The sequence below is a fragment of the Mixophyes fleayi genome, chromosome 6 (assembly GCF_038048845.1).
Source record: "Mixophyes fleayi isolate aMixFle1 chromosome 6, aMixFle1.hap1, whole genome shotgun sequence".
NCBI lineage: Eukaryota > Metazoa > Chordata > Amphibia > Anura > Limnodynastidae > Mixophyes > Mixophyes fleayi.
This window is the reverse complement of record NC_134407.1, coordinates 65153774-65168349: the sequence shown is the minus strand read 5'-3', so window position 1 is coordinate 65168349 and position 14576 is coordinate 65153774. Positions and strand designations below refer to the sequence as shown.

Sequence of the window (14576 nt, the reverse complement as noted above, 5' to 3'; positions counted from 1 at the left end):
TTCCAATAAAATGCACAGTATTAGTAATGCCCAGTAATATGCCAGCAGTAGTAGTCTAATAGCATATACCCTAGAAACATGCGAGCTGGAATGTCCAGGAACATGTTATTCAGGAATAGTTTTTTCTATGCAAGTAGTAGTTACCCAGTTCTATGTCAGAAGTAGCAATTATATGCCAATACCAGATACCTAGTAAATGTATGATATTAGTAATACTTATATGTCAGTATTCATTGCCCAGTAATAAGTCAGCAGTAATATTTTTATACCAGTAATATCGGCCAGTTTATATGCCAGCAGTAGTGTCCAATAACATCCTAGTAGTAATAATAATAATATGCCACCAGTGATCTAGAAGGCTGTTGTAGTATGTTAAGATTCTCTACACTTATCATCTCCCCCTACAACCTGTCCCTTCAACCTTATTCCCTCCCAACCTCTCTGCACCCCCTCCCGATCTGTATGCCCACCTCTCACCTCTTTGACCTCTCTCCACTGGCATATTTCCATCTCCCTTAAAACTTAATCTCACCAATCCTCTCGATCCAGCCTCTCTCCCCAATACCACCACATTTCTCTCCTCCCCTTTGCCTCCAAACTACTTGAGCGATTATTGTACAACCATCTGTCTCATTTTCTCTCCTGTCACTCCATTCTCAACTCTCTGCAGTCAGGTTTTCGCCCCCAACATTTCACTGAAACTACTCTCACAAAATTGATCATTGATCAACTTACTGCAAAGTCAAAGGGTCATTTCTCCATACTCATTCTCCTGGACTTTTGACACTGTTGATCACCATCTTCTCCTACACACCCTTCACTCCATTGGCCTTTGTAACACAGTTCATTTCTGGTCTTACCTATCAAATTGCTCCTTTAGGGTTTCTACCTTCAGAACATCCTCCTATCCACTCCCACTCTTTGTTGGGGTTCCACAAGGGTCTGTTCTTGGCCTTTTACTTTTTTCATTGTACCCCTCTTCTCCAGGGGCACTAATTTACCCATTCAGCATCCAGTACCACCTCTACGCTAATGACATCCAAATCTATATCTTTTCCCTGATCTTTACTCTTCTGCACTCGTTTAACTGTCTTTCAGCTATCTCCAAATGAATGTCTCAACACTACATAAAGCTCAACATGTTCAAAACAGAGCTTATTATCTTCCCTCCTCCCAGAGTCACCACCTGCCCTCCAATTTCCCTCACTGTCAATAACTCCACAATTTTCTCAGACTCCCAATCCCGCTGCCTTGGTGTCACACTTGACTCCACCCTCTGCTCTATTCCTCGCATCCAAACTATGTCCCAGTCCTGTCGAATTCACCTTAAAACATTGCCAAATTCTTACTAAACAGGCTACCAAAACTCTTATCCATTTTCTCATCTTCTTCCATCTTGACTACTGTAACTTCCTGCTATCTGGCATTCCCGACTTAAATCCATGCTCAATGCAGCTGCAAGGCTGATCTTCCTCTCTCGCTACTCCACATATGCTGCACCACTTTGCAAATCCCTACACTGGCTCCCTGTGTCCTCCAGAATCCAATTCAAATTACTCACCCTTACCTACAAAGCCATCAACATCACCACCACTTCATATATCTCAAATCTCATATCAAAATACTCTCCCTCCCACCCTCTTAGATCTACCTCTTACCTGCACCATCTCAGTTTACAACTTCTCACTCCCACCTGCAAGACTTATCCTGTGCTGCTACCCACTTATGGAATTCCCTACCATGTCCAAGCAGACTTTTCCAGAACCTTCACATCTCTAGATGCTCTTTCAAACCCCATATCTTTAGTAGAACTTACCTTACACCCACTGATATTACTCACACTAATGAATGCTCACAACAGTTCCAATCTCCACTATGAACTGTAATGCCTGTAGCGTTATGTGTTCTTGGCCCTGCCCCGGTGACGGCAGGTGGTGTGTCTCACACACACAGGGGTCTCCCACGTAAGCCTCATGTGGGGGGCCAGAGTCCATAAAGATTCTGGTTTTCCTACAATTGAGAAGAATTGTAGTCATATTGCCAGGGATCACATACAGATGAGGAGGAGGTCCCAGGCATTTAGGAAGGGGAGAGCATGGCCAATGCTGTGAGGCACACATTTGTATTAGTTCTGTTGGGGAAAAAAAAGGAGTAGATAGCTCTGTTATTTAAAGCCCCATTTCCCTCTTTAGAGAAAAGGGGGGTGCATGGTGGGTGCTGAGATTGGGGGTGTCCCCAACATATTGAGAGCAGTTGTGTGGTGGCTGCCATGAGGGCTGGTTTGATTAGGGGGTAGATAGAACCACAGTAACTATAAGAGCCCCAATGGTTGAAGGACAACAGCAATATACCAGCAGGTGGAACCACACCTTCATGGGTATCCCAGATACAATACCACCACAGCAGACACAGGTTATCACTACAGGGAAAAGAGGCAGTGATAGTCTATCAGGTAACCCATGGAGTAGACCCCTTGGAAAGACTCCAGGTTGGAGACTGCATGGCAGAAGAGTCCCTGAAGAGTGGGATGGAGGATCTGAGGATCTGTGAATTGTCCGTCTGCATGCCTGCAAGCAGATGAGCTGTATATTTTTTAAGCCTGTGCATTGTAATCTATGGCCTGTGCCTGTGGGACTACTGCATCCAGCAGCAGCGGCTGGTATGTAACGTGCTGTCAGTTTATAAGTGCTGTGCAAGAGTGTGATTAGAGGAGATAGCAATAACATCTTTGAACTTGTGCCTGATGGCCATTAAAGCCTATGGGGAAAGCTTTGCTGTAGAGTTATTACATTTTTGCAATATGCTTTTTTAATAACCACTTTAATACTCACTTTTTTTTAATGTTCTTTTGGATTCTCATAAGCCTCCTTTGCTCTTTTTAAATCGGACCTCCATTTTTGGATTTTGAATTTTGTCCTTTTTTTCCCCGAGTTTATCTCTGATTTGATTTATGAGTTTCTGCATAATCACTTCATTTCGGTGATTAACTTTTTTGTATTTTCACTTTTGACAATCGTAGTCATGCTGGTCCAGCACTCTCACCATCATCTCCATTTCCCTTGAGCTCATTGACTTTGCACTATTAATGCGTGCCAATTGCATTCCTTCTTCTCCATCTCCATCCCCCTACACTGCTCCATCACTTCTGTTAATTTTCTCCAGCTCCTGTTGCTCATCTGCCATCTTCTCTCATACCGCTGCCGCAAGACTGGCTCCTCTTTAATTTTATAGATGCAGACATGGGCGTTCACAGTTGGAATGGATCAATCATGGCAGCTACAAGTACAGAATGGAGCATTGTGGGTGAACATTTATTCATGTATAATAACCTCGTGTTTGCAGATGTGTCAGAAATTATTTGCCCTGAACTTTCCGTAGCTGACGAACGGATACCATAAACGGTTTACCTGATTTCATCGCTAATACAGCAAAGTCTGTACTTTATGGCACGAGACTTTTGATGCTTTTCGTTTAGGGGTGTGTATGTAAAATATGATTGATGTTTTGTTTTTCTTGCACAGGAATGTTTGTATGTTTTGTTTTGTCGTGTGTATGTAATTCTGCTAATATATGTGTGTTTCTTCTTCTTATTTATTATTTATACCACAAGATTTTTACAGTTTTTATTTTTTTTTGTGTGTATGTAAATCTGATAATATATATCTTTGTTTTTTTCTTAAAAAATAATTTGCCATAGCATCTGACAGAAATGTAGAGCTCATGAGGGAGTTCATTGAGGCCTACAGACCCCATACCTTTTTGTGGAAAACAAAATTCAAATGATACCCTAACAGGCAGAAGAGGAGTGCAACTTTGGAAGATGTTGTGAAAGTGTGCTGTCCATATTACCCCGAAGTAAGTGTAGAGTGGGCAAAGTGGAAGATACAGAACCTTAGTATTATATTTAAAAAAGAACTGAACAAGATCAAGGCCTCCAAAAAATCAGGGTCGGGGGCTGATGAAGTGTATGTGCCCAAGCTGTGGTACTGTGACCTCCTGCACTTCACCCGTGATGAGGAAATTACTCCAATCCACCTGCAACATGGAGACGAATGTAGTTTCACATCTGAACTTGTACAAACAGATGACATACTACCCAGTAGAACACTAAGTGAAACATACAACATTGTGTTAGGGCTAAAGGCTGAATGTTATGGCTAACGGCTGATTATCATAAGCTTGCAGAACAGGGTGCAGAGGTCTTCACCTATAGCAGCCGCCTTTCCCGTAGAACTCGTGGCGCTCACTGGTACTCAGATGCCCCCTGGACTTAAGCTCAGCGTAGTGCAAGCTTATGAATATCACCGCAGCGTGGTATAGGAGGTGATGACAGGAGATAACCGTGGTCAGGAAAAGCCAGGATCTGAGGACAGAAGCAGGCACCGAGGTAAGGTTCAGGCAAGGGTCAGGGCCGGCAGAGAGCAAGGATATCCGAGTCACAAACCAAAGGTCATACACTGAAAATCAATCCAGAAATCGGTACACTACACAGGAGCAGGTCAGCAGCCAGGAACTGAACGCTATAACTGGCAAAAGTTCAGTGAAACTGACATGTATTTAAAGAAGGAGTAGCCAATCAGTGCAGGTGTCAGATTAAGCTGCAGGTGAGAGGAGTTCAAGTGATCACACACAGGCTGAAAACAACACTGCAGCAGACAGAATGAAAACGGCAATTACCTGCTGTTCCTAACACATTGTAAATTCGTAACATTTATTTACTTACATGTACCTCACAATATAGTTTACAAAAATTCAATGCTACTGGCCATACATTATACATTGTCATTCTGCCACGGCCTCCCTGTTTAATTTTGGCATTTCTCACCTGGGTTGACTCCAGTGGTGTCAACTCTACAACTTCCACTACTTCAACATTGTTCTCCCTATTGCTGACTAGTACACAGTCAGAGTGTATACTGCACACACTGAGGACACAACAAGCCATCACAACTTTGTCAACTTTGCCTCCTTACTGGCCTCCCCCTCTCTCATCTCGCTCCCCTTCGATCTGTACTTAACGCAGCCGCTAGGCTTATCTTCCTTTCTCGCCGCTCCTCTTCTGTCTCCCCCCTCTACCAATCCCTCCACTGGCTCCCCTTCCCCTACAGAACTCTGTTCAAGCTCCTCACTCTTACATACAAGGCCCTCGCCAACGCCACTGCACCCTACATCTCCACACTCCTATCTATTCACGCTCCATCCCTTCCTCTCTGATCTGCCAATGACCGTCGCCTATCTTCCCCCCTCATCACCTCCTCCCACGCGCGTATCCAAGACTTTGCCCGCGCTGCCCCCCTCCACTGGAACAAGCTCCCTCCCTCCCTCCATCAGGACTTCCCCTAACCTGTCCAGTTTCAAACGGGCTTTAAAAACCCACCTTTTTCTTAAAGCCTTCCAGTCTCCCACTTAACTACCTACCTTATACTCTGCATCTCCCCCTTCTTTCCCCTTCCCTGCCTCCGTCCCTCTACTCTCCCTCTCTCCTCTGCGTTTCTCCATCTGTCCACCCCTCCCCTTAGATTGTACGCTCCTCTGAGCAGGGCCATCTCTCCTCCTGTTTCCACCACTTCTAACTCTGCTCTCCAGCTACTTTGCCCTCCTCCTCGAGGACCCTCCTCCCCCCTCTGGGGGTCTCCCTGTCTTCTGCGCCCTCCTTTTGGGCCCCGTCATTTGCGGATACTCCCCCCACCCTCACTAGCTGTGCATTGAGCTTACTGAGTTATTGTGCTTTATGTTTACTGTACTGTGCTGTCTCACCTTGTATTGTAATTCGTTTTTGTCCCTGTACGGCGCCACGGACACCTTGTGGCGCCCTATAAATAAAAATTAATAATAATAATAATAACTTTGCCTAGGCGTAGATTTATAGCTGGATGAAAAATTCTAAACCTGTTCCTCAAAAACCCAAATGCATTTTACACAAGAAGACTAGCTCTTGACAATCTATAATTAAATATCCTCTTTAATCGTTTCTGTTGACAGATTTTTTTGTGGATAAGCTTTTAATACTTTGGTGTGTAGCGCAAACACTTCAACAGCTACAAATACAATATTTAGTCCATATTTCGTGTCACTTCGTGTTGGCAGATTAAGTTCACTGTTTTTAAGTTTGGCATAGAAAGGACTCTTCTTTATCGCTCTGCCATCTGACACCTTCCAATTTTTTCCACAAATAGGAATTCATAGTTGGTATCCACTATGGCCATCAAAATAATGCTGAAGAAATCTTTATAGTTGTAGTAATAGGATCCACTTTTTGAGGGTGGCATAATTCTAACATGTTTTCCATCAATGGCACCGCCACAGTTTGTGAAATTCCAAAGACTTTCAAAATCTCCTGCAATAACTTGCCATTGCTGGAAACTGAAAGAGAAAGATTGTCAAATGTTACATTGGTGCATGCATGTAATGTTATACTAACTAGTTTACATTCTGTTTTCATTACAGTCTGCTGTCATATCTGAAGACGCAATCTCTGATGTGCCAGAGCACCAAGGCACACCAACGCATGCCAGCCAGCTGAAAGTACATAGCCAGGACATAACAGATCTACCCACACAGCCACAAGGGGATCAAAGTGACAGGAGAAAAAAAAAAGGTCCGCGATCTGGAGCACAGTGATACACTCACATACAAGATGATAGAGTCTGCAACCCAATTAATGTCACAAAACCAACAAGACGAATTTGATCTGCTAGAAGCAACTCTTGCAAGCAAAATGAAAAATGCATGTACAAAAACACAAATAGAGAAGGAGCATTTGGTGTATGACATAATCTGTAGGTCAACAAGGGGGGCTCTGTCACCAGACACTATATTAACACAATCCCCCCAAACACAGGAGCAAGGACATTTCAGGCCAGTGCAATCCTATACCTTTCGGCCACTACCACTCCACATGCAACAACCCGTCATGGAAGGACAATCTGTTACCCAGGCAGCTTACAGGACGTCTACACCTATGGGTAGCACAAGTATGTTGCAGTATATACAGGGAGTATACAGGGAGTCCATCACCATTTGAAAACAGCGAACATTTTCAATATGAACAACCGTGACACCTGTAGGGTTTTGTTTACAATTTTTTTTTTAATATAGTTATAAGCTTTTTGTATTCCCTATTTAGGGTAAAATATTTGTTCTGCTTTCCTCTTCTTTTGACCATCTCTGGTGTGCACACCAGAGATAGGTCTCATACCCCTGTAGATCCAAATCAATGTGTGCCCTCAATTCTCATAAATATTCATTCCACTTCCCCATCTTCAACCCATTTCTGCCCATCACTGATGTGCAGAGAAAGGTTCCATATCCTGACAGCAAAAAGCATACATCTCTACAGTTTTTTTTGCACTGTATATTTTGTTTGGGTGGTTTATAATATGTTAATATGTTTACTTTATATTTGAATAAACATTTTTTTAAAAAAACAACAGGCTATTTATTTTACCAAAATTCATATGTTGTCTACGCAGAACTTGTACTATAGCATCACAGGTCCCAGATATGATCAAACCCAGGGCTCGTGGTGAAATTGTTGTGCTGTATTTGAGATCAGCCAGTGTCCTTTCAGTGGTCAAAAATCTGAGTGTAGTAACCAGTCTCTGCTCTGCAGATATAGGTCTCCTTAAATGGGTGCCTTCCTTCTGGATCAGGGGGGTGGCAAGTTGGAGCAGCTCCTGGAATGTGGGTTCATTTATCCTCAGGAAATTCAGTGGGCTTGGGAGACTGAGGAAATTGTGATGTTTTTGACAATCAGGGAGATTTGGGGGGGGGGGTGACTTTGGCATGAGGGAAGATGATAAGCTCTGTTTTGCATATGTTGAGCTTTAGATAGTGTTGGGACATCCATGTGGAGATAGCAGAAAGACGGGTGGTTACACAAGATAGTACAGAAGGGGAGAGGGCAGAGTAAGAGATATAGATTTGGTTGTTATTAGCATAGAGGTGGTACTGGAGGCCGAGTGAGCAAAATAGCTCCCCTAGAGAAGGAGAGGTGTGCAGTGAAAAAAGTAAAGGTCCAAGAACAGAGCCTCACAAATAGTGAGAGTGAAGGAGAGGATGTGTCAGAGGTAGAAACACTAAAGGATCGGTTTGATAGGTAGGAGGTGAACCAGGAAAGAACTGTGTCAAGAAGGCCAATGGAGTGTAGGAGAAGCGGGTGATTAACAGTGTGGAAAGCAGCAGAGAGGTCCAGGAGAATGAGCATGGAGAAATAACCCTTAGATTTTGCAGAAAGTAGATAATTGATCACTTTGTCAGAGCAGCTTCAGTGAAATGTTGTGGACAGAAGTCTGATTGTAGAGAGTTGAGAATGGAGTGAGAGGAGAGAAAGTGAGACAGGTGTTTGTACTCTAATCGCTCAAGTAGTTTGGAGGCAAAGAGGAGGAAAGAAATAGGGCAGTAGTTGCAGAGAGATCTGGTTCAAGGGGATTGGTGAGATGAGCGCAAGTTTAAAACGGGATAGAAATATGCCAGTGGAGAGAGGTCAAAGAGGTGAGAGGTGACCATGCAGTGAGGGAAAGGGAGCAGAGAAGTTGGTATAGAATAGAGTAGAAGGGACAGGTTGTAGGGTGAGATGATGACATGAGTGCAGAGACTTCATCTTCAGCTACTGGAGAGAATGAATTAAGGGTGGATTGGAGAGTGTAGGTAAAGGTGGGTAGAGTGGGTGGAGTGTGTGGAATTTGGCATGAGCAAATATGAGCAAATACCTTGTCAAATGGTGTCACTTTTAAGTAGTTTGGCAAAATCATAAACTGTGCGGGAGGAAGGGGAGGAGATACTGGTGGACAGAGAAGTGAGTTGAAGGTGGCAAAGAGGCGACGTGGGTTAGAAGACTGGGTGGATTTTAGAGCTTCAAAGAATGTTTATTTCCCAATTGAAAGGGCAGTGCTGTAAGACGAAACAATGAATTTATAGTGGAGGAAATTGGAATAGGAACGAAATTTCCTCCAGTGTGCCATGGCTGGGTTTCATGTTAACCTTTATACCAACAATCCATGAATTCTATTCACCGGACGAATAACCATCATCCCCCTTTTTTCGTCACTATTTCATACTAAATAAGATTTTTTTCTGGACTATATATTTTGATACATTATATTTTTTTCTACAATATACAATTCATTTTATTTATTTGTTGACGATTATGCAAAATTGCTGTAACCACTTTAACTACTTAAATGGTAACATGTGTTTAATTTCTTGCCTAAAGCTGTAAATAATTTTCCTGTTATTATACTGTTATGGCCGGTACATTTGTTTGTAACAAGTACAGTGATTTTGTTAATAGAAGCCATTTATAACCATACCCATACTGCCTACACTACAGACCCTGCTGCACATACAGACTATGTACTTGATACATATCATACTCTGCTTCTCCCTTTCCCTTATCACCTTGCGTTCACTCTATTATTTGTCTATACTTTTTATAGGATGATGAATGGAATTCTTAAGCTCATCGCCAGTATGCTTCTGCCTGATGTCATTTTTAGTTGTGACTGGGATAGTCATTTACAGAAGATGCAAGTGGTGCTAGACTCCCTTAGAAAAGAAGGGTTAACAGTGGACCGAAAGCTGTGCACTATAGGTCTTGAAGAGGCAAAATATCAGGATTATGTCATAGCATGAGTAGTGATAAAACCTTAGGTAAATATTATAGAGTTTAAACAGGGCTAGCAAACACCAGTGTCTACTAAACAAGTGTTTCTAGATATTGCGGCCATCGTAGGTTCATACCAAACTTTGCCACAATCGCTGCACTTTTGACTGACCTAAGGGTAGTAGATCAGTCTTGATTAAGTGGAGTCCAAGCGCAGAAAATGGGTTTAGAGAGATGTAATTAGCCTTGTGTGGGCAACCTGTGTTGATCAGTTTAAAAGAGAGTTTATTGTCCAGACAGATGCCTCAGATGTGGGACTAGGTACTGTTCTGTTACTAGAAATTAAGGGAGAAGAACATCCTGTAGTATAGGAAACTGCTACCTGGGGATAAAAACTACAGCATAGTTGAGCAGGAGAGACTAGCTATTAAATCGGTAGTTGAGTCACTGAAGTATTACCTGAGAGGATGCCATTATAGTTTAATCACGGAGCAATCCCTTTTCACATGGATGAGTCAAGCTAAAGAGAGGAATGCCAGAGTCACAAGGTGGTTCCTCACTTTACAAAATTTTAGTTTTTCTGTAGAACACAGAGCAGGAAAAATGCAAGGCAATGCTGATGTTCTATCTAAGGTCAGCAAAAAGTGTTCAATCCAACTGGTTTGAACAGAGGGGGTGGATATGTGAGAAGGTGACTGGTAGAGTCTGGGAAGGGAGATATTTTTCTCCCAGGACATTGTCTTATGTGTTTTAGAAGAGGTTAATTATGTTAGAGATCATCTAGTGTCTGATCACTTATAAAGAGAGTGTGTCTGTAGAACTGTTGTAAGAGGATTTGTGAACTGTCCTGTGATTCTGTTTGTTTCTGTGGTAGAATACACTGGATATAGTTAGGATTTGATTTTATGATAGTTAGAGCTCTGACGAGCAGGTTTTATTTTATGTTATTGTTTGAGTGCATAAAGGCCAGAAAGCATGGTGAACTTTTGGTTTGATAAACAACAGCCAGCCAGACTGTTTTTAAACCTTCACCACCAATTGCATGTCATACTGGATCTCTTTACTGGGGACATATCTTGATCTGGTGTAGCCCGAGTGTTACTTGCAGTACATCTTAGTAAACCGTCAAAATGAAAATGGAGATGATAGTCTGGCAGTTCTTTTTTTAGGTATTTTGGTCACTGTAGACAAGGCTAAAAGATCATTTTCCTTTTCAATGAATATCCTACATTGAATACCTGGGTGTTACCAAACCCAAATATTTGTATTAATTGAAGGAGCTAAATTCCTATTCATTTTTTTGACTTTGTCAAAGAGAACTTGGATAGCTGGAAGGTCCTTACAATGGTATAAAGATGAACATTCTCCAAACAGATCTTTACCTCTTTCAGACAATAGCAATCCTTTTACCGATTTTGTACCTTAGGCGTTGTCAATCAATTATTATAAATTAGTTTTGGACAGGTAGGAAACCGATACTAAAATACACCACCATGTTATGTTCCAAACTTTATTATATTATTATGCTTCTAATATAACAATTTGTAGATTGAGAGTTCTATCCACATTCTAAACAATGGATTCAAATATAGAATGAAAAGCCACTTTTAACCCACCACCCATATTCCCCACCATCAAAAAAACAAACACACATGCATAACTCCTATTGCTTCTATGTTTTTAGGTTCCTACCATGGTTTGCCATCAATTTTATTGTCTGTCACTCATACCCTACTGTTGGGCCTACAATGCATATTTAAAATAGATGGATTGTATCCTAATACTTATCTATGTATTGTTCCCCATTAACTTCCCTTCTGTTTAATCCAGCATTTTTGTCAGATTGTGATATTCACTCCTTTCGAGTATGAGTGCAAGAGGAAGTACTACAGGTCTGAAATTGTACACACAAGGGAGTTCTAAGATCATTTGGGGATTTGATGAGTTACCTTAAACTAGATATATTTAAACTTACTTTTTATATATTTACTCTTACTCTTACCTCTAAGATTTTACAAGCTATACATGAAATGGGCTGCACTATTAAGACAGGATTTGGTAGAAGAATAAGGTTGAGTTCCAAACATTTGAGTTCTAGTTTTTCTTCTATTTTGAATAAAATTTTAGTATATTATCAGTATGGTACAAATGTTCCTCATTTGGTGCTTCCTCAAAAGCACACTAAATGATGTCAACCAACGAAGGACATGTTACATATTTTGTGGGTTTACCCTAAATGACAAATATTTTGGAGCCTTGTACATACCCATACCAAAGAAATGTGTCCAACATTTTACTAATTGACTCTAAGGTTTACTTATTCCACTGCAATGTGGTGTCTATTTAGAAGTATAAGTAGTTGATTTTTAGACATTTTGATAATGTATTTCTTATTCCTCGGCATTGGATTATTATTCAACAGTAACAGATTGGTTACTTAAAACTGAATATGTAAGGTTATAGAGGAAACTACACATGCAATTCAAGATAATTAAGAACTGTCTAATTGAAATTAGTGGTTGACATGGCTACTTTGGTTTACAGTTCAAAAAAGAATGGACCACCTAATTGTTATTAGACATATGTGATGTGGATGGAACTGCAATTCTATCCCTTCTCTTGATACACTATATGGACAAAAGCATTTGGCCACACATGTTAATTATTGAATTGAGGTGTTTCAATCAGACCTGTTACCAGAGGTGTATAAAATCAAGCACGTAGCCATGTAGTCTCCATTTGCAAACATTTGTGATACAAAATGGGTCATTCTGAAGAGCTCAGTGACTTCAAGCGTGGTACTGTAATAGGATGCCACCTTAGCAGTAAGACAGTTTGTGAAATTTCATCCCTGCTGGATATTTTATTTTATTTTATTGCATTTTATTTTAATTTTATTTGCATTTTATTTTATCTGCATTTTATTTGAATTTTTACTGCACTTTATATTGTTTTGCCACTGCCTTTCGTTCTTTCTCCGTTCCATTGTCCTTTACAGTCCTATTCCTGTTCTACTCTGTTCCGTCAGCCCTTAATTTAACTAAACCCTAATCCGCTCTGGTCCATTACGGTCTCCCTTTTGCTAGCCTCACCTCTGTGTTAATTAACCCTTACCCCTCTTCTTGCCCTTTCTCTTATTCCCCGACCCCCTGTATCTCACCATGCCGCCCCGCTCCTTTCCTATACCCATACTCTCCCCTAGCACCCTTCACTCGCCCAACTCTCACTGCCCCATCTCTCACCCTCCCCCTCGCTCCATCAACCCTGACAATCTCATCTGCATCTCCCCTCTTCCCTCCCTGGCTTACTTCTTCTGACACAGCCTCACCTGCTGCTCTCTCCTACGGGGGCCTCTCCTTCACCCACTCCACCAGACCGGATGAGTGTCCAGGAGGTGGAGTGGGCCTCCTCCTATCCAATAACTGCACTTTTCGGGTCATTTCTACTTTACCTTCCCTCTCCTTCTCCTCCTTTGAAGTACACTCCATCTGTCTCTTCTCCCCCATCCACCTCCGTGTCTCCGTCATCTACCGTCCCCCTGGCCCCACCTCCCTTTTCCTTGACAAATTCGCTGCCTGGCTCCCCCACTACCTTTCCTCTGACCTTCCTTCCTTCATACTTGGTGACTTTAATATCGCTATTGACAATTGTTCTGACCCTGCCACCATCAAACTTCTCACCCTTTTCTCCTCCCTAGCCCTTACTCAGTGGACCTCTTCCCCCACCCACTGTCTTAGTCACTCCCTCAACCTTGTCTTCTTTCATCTCTGTGATCTCTCTGACTTCTCCAACTCTCCCTTCCCACTCTCTGACCACCATCTTTTCTCTTTCACTCTGTCCTCCTCCCCTGCTCCCGCCTCGCCTAAAGCCACCCTCACTAGGCGCAACCTTGATGCTATTGACCCTACCTCTTCTCCTCCTCTCTTGAAACTCTCCTATCACCCCTTCCCTCCCTTGCCTGCCCTGACCAGGTGTCCTCTCTCTACAACCCCTCCCTCACTACTGCCCTGGACGCTGTCGCCCCGACCTCTTCTATCCGCCGCCGCCACCTTATTCCCCAACCCTGGCACTCCAAACTCACCCGCTTCCTTCAAAAGTGCTCTCGCACTGCTGAACGCCTCTGGAGGAAATCTTGTTCCCTAGATGACTTCCTTCACTTTAAATTCATCCTCTCCTCTTTCTGCTCTGCCCTCTCCCTTGCTAAACAATCCTTCTATAAGTCCCTTATTTCTTCTCAGTTCTCCAATCTCTGCCACCTCTTTGCCACCTTCAACTCCCTTCTCTCTCCCCCCCTTCGGTCCCGCCTTCCCTCTCCGCTTCTGACTTCGCCACCTTTTTCTCTTCCAAAATTGAGGCCATCAGACTGAACATCTCCTCCTCCCCTTCTTCTCCCGCCACCCTCATGACTTCACCTCCCTCCAACACCCAACTCTGGTGCTCCTTCTGCCCTACACCAGGTAAAGAAGTTCGCTCCCTTATCCTTTCCTCTCCACTCTCTACCTGTCCTCTCGATCCCATCCCCTCCCACCTCCTTCGCTCTCTCTCTCCCACTGCCTGCTCTTACCTCACACACCTTTTCAACCTATCACTCTCCTCTGGTGTAGTCCCCTGCTCTTTTAAACACGCTCTTATCTCTCCTATCATCAAAAAAACCAATCTCGACCCCACATCTCATGCTAATTATCGCCCTATCTCACTTCTCCCCTATGCCTCCAAATTATTTGAGCGGATTGTCTGCAACCGCCTCACCAGACACCTCTCAGACAATTCCCTCCTTGACCGGCTCCAATCTGGCTACCGCCCCCTCCACTCCACCGAAACTGCCCTGGCCAAGGTTACTAATGATCTCCTATCAGCCAAATCCAAGGATTACTTCTCCCTACTCATCCTCCTTGACCTCTCCACGGCCTTTGACACCGTGGACCACCCCCTCTTCTCTCTCTCGGCCTCTCTGGATCTGTCCACGCCTGGT

The 14576-nt window shown here is 42.8% G+C and overlaps 1 protein-coding gene across 1 annotated transcript in view; it reads right to left on the bottom strand.

Moving 5' to 3' along the window:
- Positions 1 to 5944: 5944 nt before the first annotated feature.
- MMD (monocyte to macrophage differentiation associated) overlaps positions 5945 to 14576 on the bottom strand; it is a 159314-nt gene continuing 150682 nt past the window's right edge. Inside the window, exon 6 of the mRNA XM_075216747.1 lies at positions 5945 to 6363. Within this exon, the coding sequence (XP_075072848.1) occupies positions 6132 to 6363 (232 nt within the window). The 3' untranslated portion in view covers positions 5945 to 6131. The remainder of the gene's footprint in view (positions 6364 to 14576) is intronic.